Source organism: Equus asinus, chromosome 2, assembly GCF_041296235.1.
Source record: "Equus asinus isolate D_3611 breed Donkey chromosome 2, EquAss-T2T_v2, whole genome shotgun sequence".
Classification (NCBI taxonomy): domain Eukaryota; kingdom Metazoa; phylum Chordata; class Mammalia; order Perissodactyla; family Equidae; genus Equus; species Equus asinus.
In genome coordinates this window covers 177961863-177989621 of record NC_091791.1, presented here as the reverse complement: position 1 = coordinate 177989621, position 27759 = coordinate 177961863, and the positions used below count along the sequence as shown (strand labels likewise).

The 27759-nt window shown below is 39.5% G+C and overlaps 1 protein-coding gene across 11 annotated transcripts in view; it reads right to left on the bottom strand.

The window, feature by feature from the left end:
• Nucleotides 1–27759, bottom strand: part of NPAS3 (neuronal PAS domain protein 3) — an 829776-nt gene that overhangs the window by 797974 nt on the left and 4043 nt on the right. For 2 of the 11 annotated variants that reach the window (XM_070504232.1, XM_070504234.1), the window contains exon 1: nucleotides 26630–26761. The exons of 8 other annotated variants lie outside the window; for them this stretch is intronic. In XM_070504232.1, the coding sequence (XP_070360333.1) occupies nucleotides 26630–26679 (50 nt within the window). In that variant the 5' untranslated portion in view covers nucleotides 26680–26761. Of the gene's footprint in view, nucleotides 1–26629; nucleotides 26764–27759 lie in introns of those variants that run through there. One more of the 11 variants, XM_044765474.2, reaches the window with a different exon arrangement.

Sequence of the window (27759 nt, the reverse complement as noted above, 5' to 3'; positions counted from 1 at the left end):
AGGAGGACTAGGGGCTGGCCCCGTGGCCGAGTGGTTAAGTTCGCGCGCTCCGCTGCAGGCGGCCCGGTGTTTCGTTGGTTCGAGTCCTGGGCGCGGACATGGCACTGCTCATCAAACCACGCTGAGGCAGCGTCCCACATACCACAACTAGAAGAACCCACAACGAAGAATATACAACTACGTACCGGGGGCTTTGGGGAGAAAAAGAAGAAAATAAAAAATCTTTAAAAAAAAAAAAAAAAAAAAGAGGAGGACTAGCAGTAGTTAGCTCAGGGCTAATCTTCCTCACAAAAAAAAAAAAAGGAAAAATTGGGGAGAATGCTATAGGAAGCTGAAGGCAGAGACTGGGGTGATACATCAACAAGCCAAGGAATGCCTAAAGTTCCCAGAAAACCACCAGAAGCAAGGTGAGTGGCATGAAGGGATTCTCCCATGCAGTCCTCAGAAGGAGCCTTCCCCACGCTCCCCCTGACTTTGGACTGTGTTGAAACCACCCAGTTTGTGGTGCTTTGTTACAACAGCCTGAGAAAACAAACACAGTGAGGTAATAACTTTTTGTAATTATTTTTAAACTGTATACCTATGTTATATGGACCTTTCTGAATATATATTTTCATCAACAATGAAAAGCAAAAGGAAAACCCATTCGTGTTGCAACGGTAAGAGAGAGAACATGAAACTTTGCAGAAGAATCACAATGGACATACTAGGTTAGGGCTCTGGTTGGAAGCTTAATGAAGTCATAGAGCCTGAGGGTAACAGAAGCAACTGAAGGCAGCAAGAGCAGAAGTTGATGACTGACATTTTGCGCTTCCTTAAAAACTGAGAATAGTGAGATGTTAATTTAACCTACCTCTAACCTAGGAAAAACGGACAGAAAAGAACCAAAATCAAGTTCAGTTGCCTTACCATTAACGGCTTTTGATTTTTTTATCCTGTTTTGAAATTTCCTTCCTTGGTTTATAAACTCATTTTTATTAATGGCCAGGTATCTCAATGTGTTTTTAAATTTTAGTCCCACTACTGCAAATGCCCTTAAAAAAACAGTTTTATTTTCATCTCTCATTCAACCTGCGTGCTTATGTCCCTTTGTTTTTGTTTTTTCGTTTTTTGTGGTGAGGAAGATTGATCCTGAGCTAACATGTGTTACCAATCCTCCTCTTTTTGCTTGAGGAAGATTGCTGTTAAGCTAGCATCTGTGCCAATCTCCCTCTATTTTGTATGTGGGACACCACCACAGCATGGCTTGATGAGTGGTGAGCTAGGTCCATGCCAGGGATCCAAACTCATGAACCCGGGGCCGCCAAAGCAGAGCATGCGAATCCAACCACTATTCCGTCAGACTGGCCCCTCTTTGCTTTTTTCAATTAGCCTCATTATATTAAGTTATCAGTAATATGGATTCCCTTTTTACTTATTTACTTATAAGAAGCGATCCTACCTGACATTTTTTCTGAATTATGGCAGAGCACTAAAAATTAATTTTTAATGCATATTTTTTTAAATGTTTCTGAAAATAAACATTTTTTGGTTTTATTCATCTACTAATTCCACTGTCTACTATTTATTTTTTATCACCAGACTAGGATTTTTACAACTAGGATCTGCCAGTCTATATGGCTAATGTTAATCTTATTTTACAGATCAGAAAGCTGAGATTCAGAAGTGGCACAGTGGGAAACGGGAAAGCAGATATTCAAATCCAGCATCTACAGTTCTTCTCTTATAAAAAGGGCTTTTTCGTCTGATATAACAAATTCCACCCAAACCTACAAATTCAATTCAACAAAACCACCAAGTGCTACCTGAGGTAGGAAGAGGATTATGGTTTAGACTTTTTTATTAGCTGCAATTTTTGTGACACAATATGGGCAATATCTCCTCATAAAAACTTTGGGACAGTATTAATACATTTTTCTTCTTCTTTTGTGAGGGAGTTTGGCCCTGAGCTAACATCTGTTGCCAATCCTCCTCTTTTTGCTGAGGAGGACTGTCACCGAGCTAACATCCGTGCCCATCTTCCTTTATTTTTTGTGGGATGCCACCACAGCATGGCTTGATGAGCAGTGCTACGTCTGTGCCCGGGATCCGAACCCATGAGCCCAAGGCTGCCAAAGCAGAGGGCAAGAACTTAACCACCATGCCACCTGGTTGGCCCCAACTAGTACCTTTTTTCCTAATGAAATATTTACTGTGGTAATCAGCCTCCAGGATGGTTGCCAATAATCCCCACCTCCTAATAGTTCTCTCCCTAATGTAGTTCCCAGCCACACTGTACTAGGCTTGGTCTCTGGGACCAATAGAATACAGTATGACACTTTCAAGATTTATCCAGCTGCCAGTGTAAGGACACTCAGGCAGCCTATGGAGAGATCTAGAAGGTTATGAAATGATACTTGCAGCCAACAGCCAGCAAGGAACGTAGGGCTGCCAACACGTGAGCAGAACCAACTGGGAAGTGATGCTCCAGCCTCAGCATCTGACTACAATCTCATGAGACCCCTGAGCCAGAACCACACAGGCGGGCACTCTGAGATTCTTGCCCCTCAGAAACTGTTAGAGAATAACCATTGCTGCTGTACAAGGGTAGTGGTTATGAACAGTAATGTGGTTCACAACTTGAAAACATACCATTATTAAACTTTATTATTGGATTTAGGAAACATGTAATCCATAATTATATTCCAAGTATAAATCTGGTAAATTCATTGACATGATATAGTTTAATACATATACAAGACACCAACCCAGAGCATCTTGATAATTTTAATACCAATGGTACAAATCAAAACATTTTATGTGCGTTTACATTATATGGCACATATATTAAGAATTTCTTTAAAATACTCTGTTTTGTTAGACTTTCACAACTGCCATTTCTTGAGGCTTCTCTAATTACACCTCCTAAAATATACAAACTCTTTCTCTGGCAGAATAAATAGGTTACCTAATTTACAATAGATGGTCCCATTAAATCTTCAGAATTTCCTCTACTCATATGGAATTTTAAATGTCTTCATTGAGATACTTCTTTCTCTTCTATTTACAGCACATTATACGAACATACGTAACAAATGGATTTTTTTTTAACTTAAAGAAATGGTCAAAATAATGAGGGGAAAAGTTCAGCACATTTGCCATAAGATATACGGTATATCAGACAGGAACCTGGGATCTGGACTCTAGGAGACGTGGGCTGGAATCCTGACTATAAAATTTACTAGCTGTGTGACCTTAGGCAATGTACTTAACCTCTCTGTCCTGTTGCATCCTCATTTATAAAATGGCAACAATAACATCTATCCTATAGGGGTGAATAAGGAATGAATAACGCATAAGATATTCTTAGCACAGAATCTAGCATATAGCAAGCACTAAATCAACGAATGTTTGTCATTTTTTAGTGCAGTAAAAAGTGAAACAAGGAGCTGAGAAAATTTCCTGGTTGGGGACAATGCTGTTTTGGACATTATCAGTCATTCTGTCCACATTTGGTCATTTTTAGAAGCGTGATCACTTTGAAACTTGCATTTTAGTGAAGGCAAAATAATTATTCCTTGAATATAATTTTCAGGCATATCAAGGAAGAACAGTGAAAACTGAATCATCCATTAATTAATGGCACCTCTGACCTCCCAAACCAGAGCTTCTCCCCAGTCTGTTTTTCTTTCTTCTATAACAATAACAAAAGTGCTAAATACTGAGCATCAGGATTATTTACGCCATGCAACTGTCATATTACCTGGTACTTCTAGAGAACTTTAGAATCTATAAAGCATTTTCCCATGCATTATCTCACTGAATCATCAAGTTCTAGTTGAATACTGAATCTTAATTTCATGCGAAATTAAACATTAAAATGGGGAGCCCATGGGGACAGCCTGGTGGCACAGTTTGGCAGCCCAGGGTTTGCAAGTTCAGATCCCAGGCATGGACCCATACACTGCTCACCAAGCCATGCTGTGGCAGTGTCCCACATACAAAATAGAGGAAGACTGGCACAGATGTTAGCTCAGGGCCAATCTTCCTTAGGCAAAAAGAGGAAGATTGGCAACAAATGTTCGCTCAGGGCCAATCATCTTCACCAAAAAAAAAAGGTGGGGGCCCAATTCTGTCTAACTTCAAAGTTGATCATAGCACTAAAGACTGCTTCTGTCTCTTGAATGACTCTTCCAGTGGGAGAAAGGAGATGGGCTGGCTGGAAGCTGCAGGCCACCAAGTCACTAGGTGCGTGCAGAGATTCAGCACACCCTCCTCAGTGCCAAGTGTATAAGTCGTACCCGCTCCATACCTTCCCCTTGCAGCCAGCACTTCATTGAGCTAAAAGGAGACTCTGCTTTGAAAAAGCTTGAGAACCTAGTTTCAAAGTTTCTCTCCTCCCCCTGCGCCCCACCACAAATTGCTCTGGAACAGCCTGATCCATTATCTTTTTTAGCAGCTCATTATTTCAATTTAATGTCCTTATCTGCTGTCTTCTTTCCACTTGGCAAAGCTCTGCTCATCAAATGTTACTCTGTATTTAAAATCTGAAAGATAGCTAATACGGGGCTTATTACAGCCAACACAGAAAAGACCTGTTTTGTCACTATTTGCATTCAGAACTGCTTGCAATTTTAAAGCAACTTCTTTAGCCCCAGGAAGAGTCATTTTTATCATTAATTCTATCTAGGCTTTCTTCAGGACTGTCACCTATCATGGCTAACAATGAGAAAAGCCACTAGATAGTACCTATTTAAACAACAAATTGCTTTCAGAAAGGAATGAGATAAGGGATCTTGCCTTTGGAGGAAATATGTACTTTAAAATTGTGGTATTCCTAAATTTTAGTATATTCTTCGATTTCATATAAGGTTACTAATATACCTCTTGTTAACGCTTGTACTTAAAACCATTTCATTTATAAGCACAAACTCTTATTAAGATAACATTTTTCACCATTAATTAATGATTTGTTAAACGGCTTGTCTAGTTCTACTTTTATGCTCATGTTATTATTCACAGTTTGAAATAAATCAGTAGTGCTTAATAGTTTCAAAATTCATCTTAATAACTCAAATAATAAAAATCCAGTCTTGGTAATTTTCAATTCAAACCAACACTAATCAACCAACTCATTTTTTGGCAGTCCCCTCTACAGGCAGGAGAACATTCTTCAAAACATCTTAGGGGCTGGCCTGGTGGTGCAGTGGTTAAGTGGGCACATTCTGCTTTGGTGGCCCGGGGTTCACTGGTTCGGATTCCAGGTGTGGACATGGCACCACGTGGCATGCCATGCTGTGCTAGGCGTCCCACATATAAAGTAGAGGAAGATGGGCATGGATATTGACTCAGGCCCAGTCTTCCTCAGCAAAAAGAAAGGATTGGCAGCAATTAGCTCAGGGTTAATCTTCCTCAAAAAAAAAAAAGGAAAAAAGTCTCATAGCCATCATGTCCTCTCCCTCCCTTTGATACAATAAGGCTCCAGACTCAAAGAGAGAGACACAGTTTCTCAGTGACATCAAGAAGCAACAAATCGCTGTACCAAAATACTAGTTTTAACGGAAGCTTCCTTTTTTTCGAATTGCTTTTGACTCCATAACTGCAAATGAAAATTATTTGAGGGGTTTATGTTTGTGTTTGATTATTTACCTAAGAGGATTTAACTTATGTTACATTGTGGTAACTGAATATCATATGCTGTCCTGTATTTGAACTTCTGAGCCACTCTCTTTCCTCTTTTACTTTTTATTTACCACTAAAATGTAGCTTTCTAAAAGAATTTAAATAAGCCCCCGACTGATTAGCAGAGAAGACTTAGTTCCTCACCCAAAAAATGGGCATATGCTCTCTTCCTCAGAGAGTTTCTGTGGGAATTAAATGAGATAATGTGTGCGACCCTGAGACCCAGAAAGCATTCGACACATGCTGCCTTCATCGTGATGACAAGGATGACGATGGTGATGAAGATGCAGAGTGTGGCCATATAGGATACCAGACAATACGCATACTATGAATAACCAAGAGGCATCCTCAATTGAGATATGGAGCAATTGATCACAACATGTTATACAGATTAAGTGTGAAAGAGAGCAGAAGCAATATAAGACGGCAGCACTACAATCAGATATGAATTCACATTTTTCAGAGAAATGTTATTAGGTTTTAAATGACTGGTAAAATATTGCTTTAAGTTTTAAATATTTGTTTCTGTAATGGAAATAGTCACAAAATATTTTCAAGTTTGAAAATGTTTATTTCAAGAACTGCCATGAAATTACCATTTACGTGGGGAATTAAGAAGCACAAACATTTCTCTAAACACTTCCAGAGGTTGGTGAACATGCTTAAACACATATGCTGGGAAAAAACAACAAACTGAAACTCAAGACACTGCTGTCGGGGTTTTTAGGATTCAATGAAGCTGTCTTCCTGCAGCTTTTCATCTCCTACTGTTTCTCAAAGGGTCACTATTAAGTCTCACGTAAGGCCTTTGCTTTTTCCTAATTCCAGCTTAAACACATAAGTATACATGTTGTGTGAATAAAATTCATGGGTAAGAAAAGATTTTATTGTATAGAAAAGGACCAAATAATGTCGTAAACGCTAAACAAATGTATGACTACATTTGACTAACTGACAGAGTAAGGAGGAATATCCATTTTTATTAATTCTGAATTAATAAAAGCTCTAATAGTACATAGCATAACTGCCCCCTCCAAAGAATCCAGCATTTGACATTCCACTGTGGTGTTCCTGGTGACTCGTCTGAGAGGCTCTCTTGCCAGCTATCTTCAGAGCACAGGAAGAGATATGTCTCTTTAGTTTCCATTTGTATTTGAATTGATTCTTTTTATATTAATGCAGGATTTTCCTGTAACTTTTCTCCTCTTCCAAGAAATATTCAAGGATAAAAACATATAAGTCATGGCTTCTCCATGGCTACTGAAATAAATATTGTCTTTCCTGCTTCTCTCCCAAACTTATTACATGAGTTTGGTAATGACTGTAAAGAATATCTAAGTCGATGAAAATCAAATTATATAAATACAAAGAAAACACAAAAGTAAGGAAAGCTTCTTGGATGAGCTCCCTTTTCAAGTTCTTCCACGCGTCTGATTACTATCTTATCACCAATACACTGTTCCCTTTCCTTCCAAGGCTCCCTGATACACACTTGGAAGGCTAGAAAAAGCCACAGATTCTGCCTAATTCAACAATTAATTATAACTCATAAAAAAACACAAATGGAGACTCACATAAAACATAGGACATAGTGTCTCCCTTATGTAATGTTCTTAAAATGTTTATGTTAGTTTATATAAGATACCTGACTTCACTCAACATATCCCTTTTTTGTGGCGTATGCTAGAATCGAGAAAGACTATAGATAACAGCACTACATCCATACTTACTACTTGATAAATTCAGAAAATAGGGTTTTCTCCTCAGTAAACCTGAAAATACTGATGAATTTCAAGACGCAGTGGTGATGCTCTTATTGAGAAAATGAAGCATGTCCAACTCTTCTACAAGCAGCACTATGTGCATATTCCAGGGGCTCTCACTGAAGGAGCTCACTCCTTCACCATCACAGTCATAATTAAGTCTGTGTCTATGTGAAATTTGAACACAATTCATGCCAACTGCAGATTTAATGAAAGAAAAGAAGTCTAAAAATGGCAGAATGACAATAGAACGAAAGTACATGAAGTATTTACTCATGTAAATGTAAAGACAGTTTTCTGAAGGCTTAGCTTATTTCAGTTGTCCAACCTTAACATTACTAGACTCAAGGTTGTTATTCACCCTTGCAGTCTTTACTTGAACTACAGTTATCATGTTCATACACACATACACACACCCCTATTAAATACCAGGCATCCCCTGTCAAAACTCTGGCCAGGTCTAGGGATAAAGGATTTGTGGTCTCTGGGGCATAAGAAGAAAAATAAAAATTTAAGAACAAAACCATCAAGGCATAAATAAATGAGTTCAAGAATCGGTCAAAATAAGTAGTGTGTCTGTAGACCAGGAGGTCAAAAGAGAGATTAGGAAGATAGGACAAACTTCAATGGTCAAGGCAGACAAGAGCACACATGTCAGGAGTTTGACAGAACAAGACAACAGTATCACCATCAACATGTTGGCGCAAGCCTGTTCTAGGTACATTCCCTGCCCATGTATGTATTTATGTACCACTCACTCGTTTGACACAGTATACACTAAGTACGCCCACGTGCCAAGTACTGCACAGTGAAGTCTTGGGTCCCTTGGAGTCTGAGGTGCCCAAGGGACATATGAATGGTTAGGGCCAATATACAGTATATGGGTTTAGCGATCAGGAGAGATCCTGATGGAAGATGAACAACCGTGGTGTTGACAGCATCTTTATTTCCTCTTATGCAGCCATGGGAATGGATGGCAGATTCCTGTAGGGAGAAGAGAATGAGAGGAGAAGAAAACCAGGCCATAACCCTGAACAACACACAGAGAGCTTGGAGGAAGACCAGAAAAGCCTGGAATCCTGAAGTCAAGAGAACAGAGTATCTCAAAAGCAAGAATGATCAGCGGTGTCAAATGCTGCCAAGAGACGACGAAGATAAAGACTGTGTCTACTGGTGGTGAGTCACCTCAGGTTTGGAGGTATACAAGGAAGTTGAATGTGGCTGGCTAAGAAAAACTGAAGGTCATGGTAGGGTCACTGGTGAGGGAGAGGGTATTAATTATTCTGGAAACATTCAATTATTTGGGGGGAAGAGAGCTTTCATTTTAAATAATTTATGGGATAACAAGAGATAAAAATCAAAGTTGAGAATAGGAGTCACAGCTTTTTTCAAAAAAGAGAGACAACCCTTTAGGCAGCACTTGAAAATGGAAAGGCCCAACTCTAAGGGAACTGACAAAGTATATTTAAGGAAATACTGAGTGAGTCTGAGATAACGGAGCATAGCAAAGGAGAGAGGTCAAAATGTGGAAGGCAAACTGAAGCCCTCCTGCACTGAATCGGGGTGCAGAGCAGTGGATACAACTGCAATGACACAAAAGCTAGAGTGTCTACATTTAGGCTACAAAATGTCCTAACCTAGAAAACTCAGAGGAAATGAGAACTTCTGTAAGCCTATAATGCTTACTGTGATTTTACCACCAAATTCAGGACTAAGAAGTGCACATTCCGCAAACTGAGAGACAGAAGTCAGTCCAAAGGATGAGAGAGTGAGTCAGTAAAACAAAACTGAAATGTTTGCAGCTTTCACAATTTCTAAGATGCAAATGCAGAAGACATACTTGAAACAGAAATAAGTGCTTATAGTGAGCAACACTTAAAGATATCAAAGATGAGTTACAAATTAAAGTCAAATGTTGAAAAAGTTAAGATAATGTGTTAAAGAGCTTATCACTGTGTCTGACACATAGTAATAATGCAATAAGCAGTAATTGCTAAAATATTGTTATTAAGGGGTTGGCCCAGTGGCATAGTGGTTGAGTACATGGGCTCCACTTCAGCAGCCTGGGCTTTGCCAGTCTGGATCCTGGGCTCAGACCTACACATCACACATCAAGCCATGCTGTGGAGGCATCCCACATGAAAGAACTAGAAGGACTTACAAGTAGAATATACAACTATGTACTGGGGCCTTGGGGAGGGAAAAAAAAAAAGAGGAAGATTGGCAACAGATGTTAGCTCAGAGCCAATCTTCCTTACCAAAAATATATATATATATACACTATTAAAACTGTAAGACATACATATAGTTGCTCAAATCTTCCAGGTAGAAAAGCACAGTCCAGAATTGCTGTGTGTTTTTCAGAAAGACAGCAATCTTCCTACCTAGATACTGGATGTAGAAGATCACTTTCATCTGAAATTGGGAAGCCAGAAAGGTTCTAGACAAAATAAATAAAATCATCAGCATACTCAGGTACCACCCCATATAGCCATGCATGGCTACATTCACTTCTGGAACTCAGTGCTATCACTGGGCAAATAGGAAGCTTTTGCATATTAGAGTGAGTTTCATTATTAACACTGAACAGATTTTCTAACTCTGCTATAGGGTAGAGCTCTGTTTCTATTTGCATAGGGTGTCTGTGTGTGTGTGTGTGTGTGTGTGTGTTTGGGCGTATTTAGTTATATACATCAATATGTCAGAAGTTCTTTTCATTTCAGAGAACTGGATGTTTCTTTACCTGTACATTAATAAATCTGTAGTTAAATTTTATTCCAAAAATTATTCAAGACATATGTCAATATATCTGAATATGGCTAATGTGCATTGAAGGCAAAATTTAGTGACTCAGATAATCAACTTTGGAGGAAGTGAGCAATGTTCAGAGTAAAGAAAGAAAGAAATAAGTATATTTGAACTACTGATCCATTCTCTCCCTAGAGTCATTAAATATTTCATTTCTTTATATATATTAAGTTCAAGCAAGTTTATCAAGTTTTACCCCTCTACTAGTTTGTATGAAAGCAACAATGCTCACCACTATTAATCAATCATGGTAAAGAGCTAAATAAATCATGATTATTTAGTATATCCTTATATGAGATTTCTGTGCAAAGATTTTTGTCATAGGAACTATGTACACAAGGCCAAGTGATGGCTGAATTATACTACTAGAGGAGAGATCCTTAGAAAAATGTCAGCTCTCTTTGTAACCTGTTCTATTTTTCATGACTGAATTTTTAAATTTTTGTCTAATCAACTTAAATTACTATAGGTACAATTTTGTGAAATATAGAATTAATGGAATTCAAATTTTATGGAATTATAATTGACTATAAAGTGGCTTTAATCTAATTCTAATTGGAAACATTCCATTGTTCCAGAATTCATCTATTTGGTGATATCATTTGCAGGTAAAGAATCTGTCAATGCTATATTTGGTTCTAATTGACATTCTTGGTTCCTTGCTTAACAGAGAGTTGTGACACATCTTGAACCTAAAGCTATTCTCTGTACAGTTACAGGGGTACAATCTTTAGGGAATCCAGAACAGACAATGCAAATAATTCAGCTTTGAAACCCAGAATACACTAGAAATTTCTAAGCATTGGTACATTATTTATAATTATAAAATGCTTATTCTCCCTATTAATTTCTTCTTTAAATCAGAAGCCATGGGGTATGCAAAGGGTAGTGGTAGATTTTTAACAGATACGGGGAATTCCTGGGATGAAATGTAATTATGAAATAAGCATACTAAGAATTAGAGTTCATTCATTTCTTCATTCACTAAATCTGTTCCAGGAATGTGTTTCACTGCTGGGCATGCAAAATAAAGGAGAGTGATTTCTTTCCTTCCAGAGAGGTCACAATCTATGTAGAAAGACAAGTACATCATTTTGGTTAATGGTCCTCTAGACTGGTTATGGATAGTTAGAATTTTAACAATAGATTCCAATGATGAACTATGATCTGCCTCTCAACAGATAGACAATTTCCATATTCCACTGTCACTACCTCAAGAGCATCTTCCAGCCTGAAATTTTAGCATGATCTCCAGATATGTGATTGACATTTATGTAAACATCCCCACTGCAGAGAATAATTATGGATTCCTATCCAATAGAGAATATTTGGGTCTAAGCGATTTCATTAGTTATTATACCATGCTTTGATAATTCATTTGCACTAAATTATATTAGTATGGTATTGTTAAATCCTATGGGGAAAAAAATTGGGCTAAAAGACTGGAAAAGAGAAAGCAAAGTGCCAAGTCATTGGGCATTCATTGGAGAACACCTAATTTCTAATTGGATCTGAATTGACCAGAAGTCACAGGTTATTCTAGCCAAGCCTTTTCAGTGAGCCACCCCAACAAATTATGGCATATACAGAAGTACATGCGATGTAAAAGATAGGAATATATTATGACCCATGCTACCATAACTTACAAAAGGAAAATCTATTCACAATTGAATGGTATAAAAACTATGCAGGAAATGGAACTACAGTTTCTAACTTGCTAAACAAGAGCATAATCTCCTCATAACACTCTAATGTAACACATTAGCATCATGCTAGGTGTGATCTGCAAATTTGGGGTCGACCTGTTTATGTTGTAATTGTAATTATTAACTTTATGGAGATGGTTACCATGAAATCAGAAGATAATAAAGGTGACAATTTAGTATAATTTTGGGGTGCAAAAACCTCAACGCCTACAAGTCCATGGAGGGCTTTAAAAGACAATATATAAGAAGGGACCTATAGCACCAGCTGGGCCCATATAGGATGAGAAGCAGGGTACCAGAAAGGAAAAAACATTCTGATGTGGGAAAATGGAGAAGCCCCTGAAAAAAATAATGAAAATAGAAAATAATCTCCAAGAGCCAAAAGAAAGCTAGTATGGTAGAAAGATGTCATCTCTATCATATAAGTCAATACAGACTGAGGCTTGAGGCTAGTTTCAAATTCTTACTAAGTGTGACCTTATCTATAAAGTGGCGATATTGACAGAATCTATCTTATTTAGTTATGGAGAAACTTAAATGATACAAGGCAAAGACACAAGGTGAACTCTCAACAAGTTAGAATTTATGGATAAATACAGCAAACCAGGAAGAGAACATGCTTACAAAATATGACTAACATCTACTGTGATAAAAGATAAGTCACGAGAATGTGAATATATTAACATATTAAGGACCTATCCACTATTGAATCGGCTTAACTTATATAAGCTTGATGGCATTTGGGGAAGATTACATATTTGGAAGCTTTGTCATTTTCTCTCCGAATAGTTGACTTTGTGTTGCAATAAGCTCAAAACAGCTCTAAACTATAGGACTATTTCACCACTAGACCTTATCATCCCTTGTATAATAATCTCTGTAACAGTGGAACAGGCTGTGAGACACAGTCTCTATGGGTCTCTCGCATTTTTGCACATCTTGCAGGCACAGCCCTAGCTGTCCTTTGTTCCAGACTATCCAAGTTGGTACAGAGAGCAGCCTTGGAGAACGGAGCTAGTGTTTCTCCCTCCAGAGGAAATGGAGGACATATTTGCTGTCCACTCTAAAGGATTCTGGTTCCCTAAGCTCAGAGTTCCCCTGCACATGCAGGTATTATCTGGCCCTCTCTGCATCACCCTGTATGAACTGGGGCTCAGAGAATTGCCTTAAATGCAGATACTCTGGCTACCGTGACTGCTGTATTAAATTTTTCTTCATCTCTGATCCAAGAGTTTTGCATCTTCTAACAGCATCCATTAAACTGTGGCAAGATAAGTTAGTAACTTGCAAGTAGGATAAAATCTCAGACTCTTCACAATTCTTGACACAGATTTTCAGGGAAAATATATTCCCTTGAGCAACTGATAAAAATGTAAGAATCTTCAGTAGATTCTTAGATCCCCTGAAGCCGATTAACCAACTGCTATAACATTGATGAATAATGGGTTAAAAATCCCTGTTTAAGTCAGGAGAGGCCACACTCAATCAGGGCCTATCAAAAGTCTTTGTGACCATGTAGGGAGCAGATGCCGCTGACAAATGATTAACAGCAAGATTTAGCTAGGTAGTAACGTCTGCCCTTGGAACAAGACTGGGTAAATGAACCCGACTGCAGAAGATGCGGGAAGGGTCTTGTGAAAGCCCATTGTGGTTTGGTTCTACCTAAGTCTAAACACCTGCAGTGGATTCCTTTCTACAAAGAACACTATAGCCACCTACAAATTCCACACTTCAGTTCTATTTCAGCACTGAGTCGACAGTGCCAACTGCGGTGTCACAACAGACCACCCAACTCTAAAGTTCTTGCCTTGGTGGTAGGTCTTCACCATCGTGAGAGACTCATAACTAGACAGAAAATATAGCTACCAACGAAAATATGTGCAACACATGTATTTAACTCAGCTCACGATATCTATCCATTTTTATACTCAATAACGTGAGAAAATTAACATTATTTCTAAAACAATGTCACTATGAGAGGTTAAATTCTCAGAAGAAGTATTTCAAAGTGTTGGAAGGGGTTTACTTATACGTCTGATATGCACAGACAAGCAAGGGCACACTAAAGATTCTCCATGTTCTACTAACTGAAAATTTGTTACTATTAGTTTCTTTTAAAAAGTAAAAATAAGCTTCACTCCCAACTGTAAATTGTTCTGATCAGATTATCTTCTAATACGTAGCCAAAATCAACTCTGAGAAAATAGGGTTTTGATGAGTGAAGAGGGAAAGAAAGGGAAGAAAGGGGTTACCGAAGTTCAGTCTATACTATACCACGCTTTTTTATTTTCCTAAATGTTTTCATAATAGAAAAATGGAAAATTACCTTTGAAGGAATAGAGAGTTTTTAGGGAAAAACACTTTTATCAGTGGTGTTAAATTATCACCAACAATTAAGCATAAAATAGGCTTAAGGGATAAAATACTCTTAATCTACAGACGATATATAGAATATAGGTATAGATAATCTACATATGTAGAAATTAGGCAAAAAAGTTAATTCTCTTATACAAATCTACTTGCAGGTTCTACTAATATCATTAATTGGAAGCTTCCAAAGAAAACAATAAATAAGTGACTAAGTTACATATCTATTTAAACAGTCATTAATCTATTAGAAGCAAGAAATCTCATCCAATCATAAATATTTAAATCTGTCTACACTACAAACACTAAATCAGTTCACCTTTACCAGTAAGGGAAAGGAATTAGAAGAAAGCTCCTTTGAAAAACAAGGTTAAAAAGAAACAAACAATTGTTGTAGTTCAGGCGAATATCTCACTACAGAAATTTATTCCTTTATAAATGTTTTAGGAACACAAAATTTTCAGAGATTAGTTATTCCCCAAAGCACCTGCCTGTCCATCAAATATTACATTAACTTCCTTCTTTATGGTATATCATCTGGTTTTCAAATATTTCCAGAGCTGTTCTACTGCCTTGATTGAATTTAACCAACAAATGTATTTATTGCTAAACACTTTCAGTGTTTTTCTTTAGTGCTACATTGAGTCATGTGCATAATATGTCACTTTAAAATATAATTCAATACAGCCTATTGCTCCCACTGCAGTGTCCCTCTGGACATTCTTGCAATAAGAAATTTCCCTTCAAAGGTGTTTTCATAGAAGAAAAATATTTAAATATCCTATATTTTATTGATTGAAACCTGCATGACAAGTATCATATTTGATCTAAAAACTTTAGTTCTTTCACTAGTATTATAAACAAGGAATATTTTTAAATGTTAATACCATTAGGAAAAAATCCACCATACACTTCAACTCATTATTTTGTATCATATATCCATGTAATTTAAATAACCCAGTCACAGATTTTTGTAGCTGGAAGGAAACGTCAGCAACTGAATATACACATGAAGAAACCAGGGCTCTGAACAGTTAAAGGACCTGTGTAGAGTACAACTTCCTAGAAAGATAATGAAAGACTGACACTGGTGGCCAGGATTTATATCATGACTTGCTGTTCTACTAGCGCCTGATAGGCAAGCAACCAGTGGTAATTCATAACAGACTGCCCTGACAATCTCGATATCCATGGGCTCCTGTCTTAAGTACACCTCTATTACTGAGTCAAGGAACTCTTCTTGCTTTTTGCCTGCCCTTTCTTGTACACAAAAACTGGCCCCCTTTGGGACAGCTTGACTTTTAGGGCTCTCTTCTGACTTACGCTCTAGTGCATTTTCATAGCAGTTTAAATATCCTCATCCAGGGATGTCATGGCATTCCTATTACAGTTATCTTTTACAATAAAGAAAGCCACATTAGCCAGAGGATACTGCTACTGTCATAAAAAGCTATGCCCCAATCATTTGCTTAAGTTGCTATGCAGCCACATCAACACTGTGCAGAAACAAGCTTTGGTAAATTCTTAACATTCTGAAGACAAATAGAAAGATGTGGGACTGTTCTTTCTTTTTGCTAAGAATGTTCTATCTAGTTTGCGGTTGTGTGTATCAAATCTAAAACGACTGCAAAAAGACTTACCTAACTTTCCACAGCTATAAGCTGCCCTACATTAATGGGAAGGAATCCATTTTATTTTTTAAATTATCCTGATTTTCTTGTCCTAAAAACAAAAATAAATGAAATTAAACCCTTTGCATGAAATGACGTGCAAGAGCAGTACAGGTTACAGAAAAATATGCCTTCATAATGTCTTCTGCTATCTGTGTGGAAACTATAACTCTTGCATATATAATTCCATTATATTTTTATAATTCAGGGTTTTGAAAATGCTTTTGAACCATTAATATATTTTCCTGGTTAAAATTCTTTGAGATGTTCTTAACAAGAGTCTTAGATAATGAATTTGGGCAAACTCTGGAACAGTCTTTACAGTATTATCATTCTCATTAATTTTCGGAACTACCCACTGTGTTGAGATGATTGTCATGGGCCTAAGACTTCAATTTGGCTAAATATTTTTGCATATATTTCAACATATAAGTAACTAACAGATGTTTAAATGTTAAGTTCATATGGAAAAAACAGTTAAATGTGTTTAATCTCATGATTTCTTTGCAACACTAATTCTTATTTTACTATTTCTTTATGTATTTCACTATTTTCTCTATGCTTTGGTCTACAACGGACTGATAATTCCAAAATCTCTTCAAAGACAACAAAACAATTCTTTAAAACATTCCATAATTTAAGCCATTTATGCATGTATAATACTTAACATGTGCAGCATCAGTAGTTTTTTAAAAGAAAAAAACTTAAATAGTAACTCAAACATTATTTTTATAAAATATATGGAGTTCATATAAAGCACAGGACTGTATTTTTTTTTTTTTTTTTTTGCAGAAAGAGAGTTTTCCATTTATACTCTTATTTGGCTTTAGCAACCTGATATATGACACTGCCCTAACCTGCCAGAAAAAGATGGGTAGGAGGCTAAAAATAATATAACTTATAAGAGAGTTAATACAGTACACAGTTCTATACTTTCATCCAGTTTATTCTTTTTTCTCTGCCTTTTTGGTTATCTCTGAAGACTGCTTCTGTTTCCATTGTTTCATCCTTTTGCATTCACATATCAGAGCAATAAGTATTTCATTACTGGTTTATCTGTCCAGAGGCTTGAGAAGCGGTAACAATTAACCCTCCCTTCACAGTGATTGATACAGGCTTTGCTTTCAATTTGTTCCACTACACAGATCATGAAATTCTGAATGCAATCATCCTCATTGACCTACACTTTCAAACACACAGCTACAATGAGACGAAAGTAATTATTAAAAGGAACACAGGACTACTGAGATCTGAAACAAAGTCTTTTAAAAATCTGTTAGATGACCTTCTAGTAAAATTGGCAAATTTTGATGTTAAGCAAAATGATACCTTTGTGTCCCTGTCTGGAAATATTCAATGCAAGCTGATCAATGTATATTATGGTAATTGCACTGACTACAGTATGTACTTCAAAAATACAGAAAGCCATTTTAGAACTGTTACAAACAAGAGTTAAACTGTTAACATTGTAGCTTAATCTGTCTAAAATTTTTTCAAGGAAACTAAACTTCCTGATTTATGCACATAGAACAAACGTTGACCACAGCAAAGAACGAAGGTTGGAAAAGCAATAACTAAACTCTGTAAGAAGAGTTGCATACTTGAGCCCTTCATCTTCCTTCTCCCCCTCCCTTTAGATGAAGATTCACGGTAAGAAACGAATACATTTTTCACAAAGTCTGAAAAATAGCTTCAAATAAATATTAATCTACTGCAATCGATACATATGAGGAATGGAGAGGGGCTAGTGGGAGAGCGGGGACTACAGAACTATATTAAAACAAGGGTTGCAGTTAAAGAAACTCAGAGTGGAAAGCGAGGCGGTAGGCCTGAGGCTCTCATCACAGAACAGAGTGATGGAGATGAACCAATACTGCATGGATTAGCAATGAATTATTTTGAACCGTAATCATATGCCCGCACAGAAGAGAGGCAAAAACTAGCCATTACTCATAAACTGATCTGCTGATTTCTTGGGAGAGGGAGAGAGAGGGAATGAGAATAAATTCAAATGCTAAACTAATTCAGAATAATGAAAACCTAAAGATGTGGTTACACTTCAAGTAACATCCTATTTTTAATGTCTGCCACATACTACATAATATGGGGTGTTTAGAGGATAAACTGTAAAATGCTTGGATTCAAGTAGGCTTAAACCAACCATTTCTCCTAAGATTACGATGTGATATATCTACTCCACTCTCCATTCTTCTTTGCCCAATAAAATCATTTCTGGGTAACTTTAACATCCTCCACATATAGCATCTTAAAGTATTTAGTTATAAAGAAGAAATACTCTTCAAGGAATTAACTTCTTTGGATAATCTGAAAAATTCATACCAAATGAAGATTCAATTGTTAGAACTAATTTTGTTAGGAACAAAAAAAAAAAAAATCAAAACTGCTGGTAGCAAGAGATTCCTGAGATTCTTGTGAACAGACTGTTTAAATGAAGAGCACTTTAATCAGTAGAGGAATCCTCACATTTCGAATGTCTTGCTGTGCATTCTGCAGGTTATAGTAGCAGCTGGTAGAGGTCATATATCTTTTGTGAGCATCCCAAAAAGGCTCACTGCCAGACTGTTAAATTATGAATAAGCAATGAACAAAAGAATGCAGATACGGTGGTGACAAGATAATCCAAGCAAATTTATCTATGACAAATTTCACAGGATTAACAAATTACATTTACACAGAACAATAAAAATGTGCAAAAAAAATGATGAGCCTACTTTTCCTTACAGCATTAGGAAAACAAAAAAGTCACCAATCCACTGAATATATTTAAACCCAACCTAAAGTGAGACATTTATAATAGGTTCAAGATATCTTTGTAATATTTTCCCAGTTTAAGTAGACATATACAAACGTGGTATCTCTGGTTTATATTTTATAGATAAGTTGTGTTGCAAACAGTATATATATAGGCCTTCTATATAAACCATGTACACCCCACATAAAACTCTTGTGCAATAAAAAAAAAAATCATCCCATTCACATATATGAATAGAATGCATATGTTTTTCAGAAATAGATTCTGAGGAATAAATTATTTTTGCAGGAAAAATGCTCCCTCAATCAGTGTAATACACATTAGTTACTAAAATATCCTTATTCATTGATGTCTCCATTTTCTCGTACCAGACAGTGAGATTCTGCAGAGAGTTTCAATCATTCCCTTTGCCCCTACAAAAATGTTGCTGTCTTTCTGAGTAAAGTGCTTCTGGATGAAGTTTGGAACTAGGATCCTTTTCTGCAGAGTTACAAGGCAGAAAGGAAAACTCGTAAATTGTGAGGGAGGGTGTTGATTTCAGTTACATTCACATAAAGATGACCCTTAATCCAATATTAAATTTTTCTTTATAATAAAAATCTTTTTATAAATCTTACAAATGAAAAATCCCCAGTGTATCAGAAGTAATGGAATATTATTGAAATGACCTATGATGATTCCATAAAGTGGTCTTAAAATGCTATGTGGCACCACGTCCCAAAGCATGTGATAAAGATTTAAGTTTTTACATTGTATAAAACCTAGGTACCCAAGTCAGAGCCCTTTAACTCTGCATTAGCATACTGATGATAATAAAATATTGTAATCAGATCTCATTTCTCTTGAGATGATCTGAATGCTGTTTTAAATTTTGTAGCCTACTTTTCACTTATACTTCCTATTGACTGCTGCTTTTATCTTTAATATTTTGGCAAAATACACAGCTCTTTCAACCACAAATACTCAAGCACTGCTTATCTAGGCCTTTCAAGCCCTGAAACTCCTACTATACGTTTTATTTTTTTAAAAGAAGCTATTTGGTTGACAGTATTTCATCTGAAACCATAAAAATAAATGTGGCACGCCTGTCTACTACCTCAAATCGAGCATATGTTCTACACGGAGCAGTGACGGAGTCACACGCTACAAAGTTTCCTAAAGTATAGTTTTTGTCAAAGAACTGTTACATCCAAGACCAATCCCTATGATTCCCAGCATTAAAGAAATAAAAATGTTACCAAAGACCAAAGACTTTCCCTTCTTGAAGATGCCACAAGTGTGTGTGTGCTTAGGGGGGTGGGGGATGAACGACTGTGTGATAGTAACATCATTTACGTATTTATTGTGATCCATTTTTTAAGGCGTTATGTCTTTAATTAAATGATTTAATTAATATACGTAAAGCCCTTAGAACAGTACCTGGCACATAGTGCTATATAAATGCTCGCTGCCATTATTATAATGCCAGATAAGTTGGCAGGAGGCCAACTGGTATGAGTCCTTGTATATGTCAAAAGACGATATCCAGAAATACAGTTAGATAGTAAAGTGTGTTATTCTGAAAGCTCTATGAGGCTGTTTCTACTCACTCAGTGGCAAAACTATCACAAAATAAAAATGCCTCAACTGTAGTCTTTGGACAAATGGGCACACTCTGAGGCCTGGATAACCCGAGCAGACAAGGTCCTTGAGCACTTCATAGTCTTTGAACAAAGAGGGGTGTGGACATGGCAGATTGTTCTCAAATCATTCCGTAAGAAATCTGCCTAAAGTATACATATAGCTACGGAGCTTGCCCGTGAAACTGCTAGAATGTTAAAGGGTAGAATGGAATTAATTTAAATATTGATTCTTCCTCTATCTTTTAAACACTGCATTTCTGAAGTTCTCCAAACATGTGATGAGGGACCAAGAAGCAGAAGTCTCTCTAGTCCACTATCCATAGCCTACACAGTCTTTCTGCCAGAGGAACTCTGGCTTTGGCTCACAAATCCCGGACTTCAAAAATCCAAAATGCAGGCCCCTCCACACTGCTGTTAAGGGACATTTCTACGGAGACAAACCTAAATTCAATCTCTAACTCTCCCACCTTCCTTGGGAACTGTAAACGTCTATTTTCTCATCTGTAAATGGGGATATTAGCACTTCCCTCCTAAGGCAGTGGGAAAACTAATGAGAAAATAACTGTGAAGAATTTAATACAGGGCCTGAAACACAGTACTCTCCAATAAATGCTTATTACTATTATCATATGTGATCTCTTTTTATTTTTAAATCCCATCAAACACCTTTTTTTATTTGCTATAATTTCACCTTTATTTATATAGCATCTTGTTCTTTCCTCCAAGAACCACAAATCATTTTATACTCACTAATTACAATATTTTACAAGCTGAATGGCTGTCCTCCCAGAACACTAAGCTAACAGAAGTCAAAGAGATAGAGAGCTTTATTTACATTTCTATGAATTCTGAACTTCCTACTCTTTCAAAAAAGGGTGTTTTCTGGCTCTCTACAATATTTTTCATGTCCCGTATAAGTCTATAACCAGAGCAACTGCTCTTACAGGAGGCATGATTCCCCACCATCCCTGGCACAAGTCATGACGGTCCACTGCAGAGGTTCAAGAAACAAAGCTGAATGAGCAAACCCACCAATAATTACAGTCAAGGGCCACGAGCACTTTGGGCCAGAATAATACGGGATTTAGATCTTGAGTCTCATGATTTTGTACACAAGATCAAAAGCATTCCGATTAATGTAACAGAATATTATGCTTCAGAAATTCATCCAGACAACAACTTCAAGTGTTGTTTCATCTTGTCACTGCCCCAGTCATCTCCGATATAGTAGCGGTCACTTTACTCCTGGTAAGCCACATCGCGCTTATGCACTGCAGTATTACTAATGTTACTACAAATTATTCTAACTATGTAAGGTTCTATCAAACTTAATAGTGCAAACATCCTATTCACACTAATGGGGCCAGCGCAGTAAAAATACCATTCAGTTACAGTTGGTTTATTACCCTGCCCAATAAGGAGGGGGGGAAAAGGGCACTATTTACTGTGAAAATACTAACATCATTAAACGCAAAGCAAACATAACTGAATTTTCCCGTAAATTCTGGGAGTTCTTACCTAATCATAGTACAGATTTAAATATTTAAAGTTTCACATATTCCATTATGTGCAACTTTGGTAGCATTTAAATTTTAAAATTAGTATTAAATCAACTAATCAACTAAAATTTTCAACATACTAACCCTTCCACTAAGTTTCAGCTTATCCATTGTAAGCAACTAAGGAATGTCTATAAAACACCTGAAGTTAGATTCTAAGCCAATGGCAATGCAGAATTTTTTTAAATTAATTCAAATGAAATGCTACAATGTAGAAAAAGTGGCCACATCAACATTAACAGGGAAGAGGCTAGTTCTGCTCTTATGTGTGCTTAATGGTCTTTAAATTTAATCAGTGGCATTCTGCATAGGAAAGGGGATCACAAAAATTGCAGGAAAAATAGGAAAACAAAAATGGAGCATCTAAGGTTTACATTGGGGTCGTTATTAACAGTAAGGCACTTAAGGAAGTTTTTAGGGGACAACATTCCTAGGAATGATTTAGAAATCTTTGTGACATATCCCCGACAAATACCCCACAATAAATAAAGCACTACAGACTAAAAAATAACTAAATAAAAGCTACACTTCCTAAATTCTCCCCTCCTCCCCAAAGAGCTGCTTTACAAAAACATCCGGTCATAGAATCTCACCACAGGGCAAGGGATCCGGGCATCAGGTCCTGTTTCAAACAGATGCCACTTTCACATGCCAGTGGACTCCAGACTGAAAGCTGGGGCAGAGCAAAAGAGGCAAGGGATTCATGGGAATTCTGCCATTCCCGTAAAATAGCTCTACTGTGGGGGCAACCGCTGCGCAGAAGAACTTCAAGGGAAAATCAAACGTCACATCACTAACAACATCAAGCTGTTCCGACCTGTAGATTATATTCAAATTGCAATGTGATTCTAACCAATTCTTTGCTGAGAGAGAGATTAACTTCACATAACTTTTAGTCAAAAATAACAGTCATAGGTATTTTTAAGAATATGTAAATACACGAGGACCAAAGCTTTACTCATAATACCACCAGGTGCTGAAAATACTTTATGTAACTTTTTTTTAACAAAAGCCTCAAATAATGTTGAATTCAACTTTGCCCATGGTAACAAATCAAATCTAGTAATTGGCATATAACAGATTTGGAGTAGTATATGTCTCTCAATTCTTAAATCAGAAATTGGAAATACGAAAAGATGTTAATGTGGGAGGGTCCTACATAATAAAGGGCAATTTAACTCCCAGCTCCAGAGCTCTAGGGTCTAATATCACCTGCGGTAGTTCTATGCTATGCCCATGCATTACAGTTCTTGTTGACAGTCTGTTGCCTTGGAAATATTTCATTATTTCAGTTTTTCCATTTGTAGACCCTTGGCCTTGTGATATGAAGGCCATCCTATTTCATATTTTCGATTATCATTTAAGCAATCTTGTGGAGCTATTTATATATAAGCAAGCGATAGACAACGCATATCATCATTTATCACTCTGTGTTTAAGCTTACACTGTAGAAAGAAATACCTCCCCAAAAAGTCTCCACCACCACCTTTACTTTTCAAACCAAAAGCCCTGTGCCACTGGAATATGCTTTGCAAAGCAGCATGGGCATATCACATGCTTGACACTTTGATCTAATTTTATTGGTTATACATCCACATAGTGGAAAAACTCTGTGGTAGTGCTATATAATTTGCAGCCTATTGGAGTTTAAACACAATTCAAACAAGTGTAAATAGACAAGGTTTTCAACTTGTTCTTTCAGGATCTAAAGAGGTACTTTTGGGTGTATGAGCCAGAGAAATTTAAGGAGTACTAAATCATAACCAAAGACCTTATCAAGAAAGAGCTTCTTTTTCCAAAATTTACTCAGTAAGCATTATTAGCAGAAAGTGACTTTTGTACTGTATTATCAGACTCAGGTCAGATATTTCATAAATAAACAATGAGACAATTCAAGAGATGTCTTTTTTCTCTATAAGTTTTTGATTGCTGGTGTATTTGAAAAGCAGTAATGAAATGTGTCCACAAACATCTTTACGAAATCAATGATTTGGAAACCATTTTTTAGATAAATGGGATACCACTTAAAGCATGTCCGCAAAAAGTCATCTCTTATAAACATGCTTGTGTCCAACCGTTACAGAGAAATACTACTAATCAACAAGTTCCAGGCACAAAGTTCACATAAAAGTGCAATGACTCTACTCAGTTGAAGCTAGGAACTCTGAAAAACAACCCTCCTGAAGAAACCATCTGACTTCCCATTCCTCATTACAAAACCAAATCAACTAACATGTGTCATATTTACACTTAAAGTGTTAAGAGTATTTAAAACCCTAATAGCAAAGTGAACCCTCTGGGCATAAAACAACTGTTTGGATAACAGGCCAAGTTTGTGGTTATTACTGTTTGAGACATTTAGTTTATAACTTCTTCCTTCCTTGCCTCTATATCGCTCCTTCTGCCCCCTACCTCCTTATTACTCCTCCCGCTGCCTACAGGTTAAACCTTCTCAGATCCAACCTTTAAAATGACAGCATCCGAGCCGAACAAGAAGATGCTATTAAAGGGCATTAAATTAAATACAGTATATCCTCCTACAACTTCAATCAGAATTTCAGACCAAGTGTTATTTAGTTCAGCTCTCAAGTGGAGCAGAATAACAAATCGAGCACTTTGATTTACCTTCTTCGAATGCCAAATGGAGACAGGTGATAAAGAACGCGCTCATGCACAGGCTATGAAGTTTCCTCTAGAAATTAATTCTATCTTCAAGATTCTTATCTCAGAGAAATTCCCAAAATGGCACACAAATAGGCCTCTGCGAGAGAGATTACTGGGGCCATCCCAGTAAATACATTTACTACCAACAGAACTGAGGAAGGAAGAAAGAAGGAAGGAAGGGAGGAAGGAAAGAAGGGAATTATAAACTTCTGATTTCAAAAAGTGTTCATCACTATGTTAAATTTAAAAAATATATTAAAAGCCTTGCACAATGCTCTAAGAAATAATTTTTCTACCTACAAGAGTCAAGTACTTAACATGTGAATTCTTCATAAAACACTAATACTAAATGTTCATTTCAGCTATATGAGTTGTCAGTTAATGCTATACACATTTAACATCTCTAAAAACTAGACTGTGTATGATTTACTCTCAGGTATACGATTTATATAGAAATTATCTAGAGTTTAGAATTAGTCGATTATGTACCTACTTAAAATTTTTTCCTTCATCCTGACAATTCTGCCGTCCCACTGTACGAAGGAAACGCGCAACAGTGCAACCGAAGCTTTTTACATGAAGAGCTTGTTGAAATATCTCCCTGCCTTCTCTTGATGTAAGCTATAGGATAAATGCTATGTTGCATCAAAAATACAACTGCCCACGTAACGATAAGTAAATCTTGCAACTACCGACTTCCCTCATCCTCTTTGCAAGTTCACTTCAGCCTGTGAGGAAAGTAAACATCTCTGCTGGGGGTGGGGTGGGGGCATATATCTAACTGCATTTGTTTCCTCAGGAATCAATGGGTAACATTTCATACTTCCTACTGGGTATTTCCTCTTCGGAGACAGAAAGAGATATTCACTTTGCTCAATCCAACACGCTATATGCAATTAATGTCATTAACGCTGCCAATTAATAGCAAATAGGATTCCAAACAAAGTAGACCGGGTGGACAGCAGGAGGGAAAACCACGTGGGGCGGGCAGGGGGTGGGGGTGCTCAGTTACTCTGAAATCTAAGAATGCCATTCACGTAGGACGGCTAAGGATATTTTGAATACAGACTCGCTTTCCCTTCGGCTTTAGTTTAACTAACTTCAAACAGACATGCTCGGCTGAGCCCCTTGCCTGGATATGCAATTCTCACCAGGAACTTTTTAAAACACAGATCCCCAAACAGTAACTAACGGGGCAGAGATGCTCCAACTGTTGGCACAATTTGGATCTCGCTGTTTGCTGGCTTATTTGGATATGAGGGTTTCCCTGATTTTTCTTTTTCCTCCGGGGAGTAGGGGGGCCGGGGAGGAGGGCGAGATGAGAGCGGAGGGCAGAGCAGGAGACCCACAAGTTGCCGAGGCTGCGGGCGCAGCCCGGGCGGCGGGAGGCGGCGGCGGCGGCGCGCCTCTCTGCGCTCGGCCCGGCCTAGCGGCTCCGCGCGGAGACAGCCCCTCCGCGACACATTCCGGGCCTGGCGCGAGCGCCGCGCTCCCCGCCCCCGGCCTCCTCCTCCTCCTCCGCTCCTCTCCTCCTCCCCCTGCTCGCCTGCCCTCCCTCCCCCTCCCCAGCCTCATTCCTTCCTAGAGAGCAGCTGCCAAGGGACCTGCGGCGGCCCCGGGGATCCCCCGGCCCCCACCCTCCCCGCTGCTCCCCGCGCACAGCAGCCCCTGTTCTTTTTTGTTTGTTTCTCTCTTTTTCTTTTTTCTTTTTCTTTCTTTTCTTTTTTTTTTTTTTCTTGTCAGCGAGTCACTCTATTCGCCGAGCCGGGGAGGTGCGACCGCTCGGGGAGCCCGGCGCCGCCGCCGCCGCCGCCGCCGCCGGAGCCCGCTCGCTGCCGCAGCCGCGGGGCGGACAATGCGCGCGGGGCCCGCGGGCGGCGCGGGGCCGCCGGCCGGACGAGGTCCCGCGGGCTCGCGGCCCAGGAGGCGGGCTGCGGCGGGGCCCCGGCGGCGCGGCGGCGGCGGCGGCGGCGGCGGCGGAGGCGGCGGCGGGGGCAGCCGCGCGGCGGCAGGTTCAATAAACAGAAAAGTGTTACCGTTCTCGCCTGGAAGGATCCTGCTGAAAGCTGGGCTTGGTGGGCGCCATCTTCCTGCTATTTTTTTTCTCTCTTACTTTTTGCCTCTCTCCCCCCTCCCGGGCTGGGGGGCGTGGGGAGGGCGGGGGTGTGCGTGTGCGTGGGGTGGCGGGAGTGAGTGCGGGCGTGCGCGGCGCTCAGCGGCGGCCGGGCGGGCGGCGGCCGTGGCCGTGGCCGTGGCCGTGGCGGCGGCGGCGGCGGCGGCCGTGGCCGTGCTGCGGAGGCGGGGAGGCTACGGAAAAGTAGTGGGGCCCGAGCCTCGCCGGCGGCCGGCCGTCCCCTCGCGCCGCCGGTGCCTCTCGCCGCAGGTCGCCGCCTCCTCGGCCGCCTGCGCCTTCTCCTCCCCCTGCTCGCCGGGCCCCGCCGCCGTCCATGCGCCGCAGAGCCCCCGCGGCCAGGGCCGCTCCGGCTCCCGAGACATGCCCGGCGCGGAGACGGGCGACCGGTGGCGGCGGCGGCGGAGGAGGGGGAGGCGGCGGCGGGGGGAGGCGGCGGCGGGGGGAGGCGGCCGCGCGGCCCCGCGGGCAGCCCGGCCCAGGGCCCCGCCGCCTCCGGTTCTCACCCTCGCGCGCCGCCACCCGCCCCCCCCCCTCCCGGCCACCCCCCGCCACCGCCCCCCGGAGCTGGCCTGTGGCAGGTGGGGCGCACACCCTCCCTGCGGGGGGCGGTCGGGGCCTAGGCCAGGAGGGGCGGGGACGGGGAGGACACGCAGGGGGTTCCCAGCTTGACCGCTGTGAAAGTATTTCTGGGCATTTTCCAGCTGCTTTGCTCCAGAGCGCTCTCTCGCACGCAGACACACCCCCCCTTTTCTCTCTCTCTCTCTCTCCCTCTCTCTCTCCTTCTCTGTCTCTCTCCTTCTCTCCCTCTCTCCCTCTCTCCCTCTCTCCCTCTCTCCCTCTCTCCCTCTCTCCCTCTCTCCCTCTCTCTCTCTCTCTCTCTCTCTCTCTTTCTCTCTCTCTCTCTCTCTCTCTCTCTCTCTCTCTCTCTCGTTGGGGGACTGTGAAGCCCGGCTGCCGGAGCAACAACGCCACTCAGTTGCAGTTTCGAACACTTCCCTTCTCTGGAGTATCGCAGCCAGGGGAAAACACACA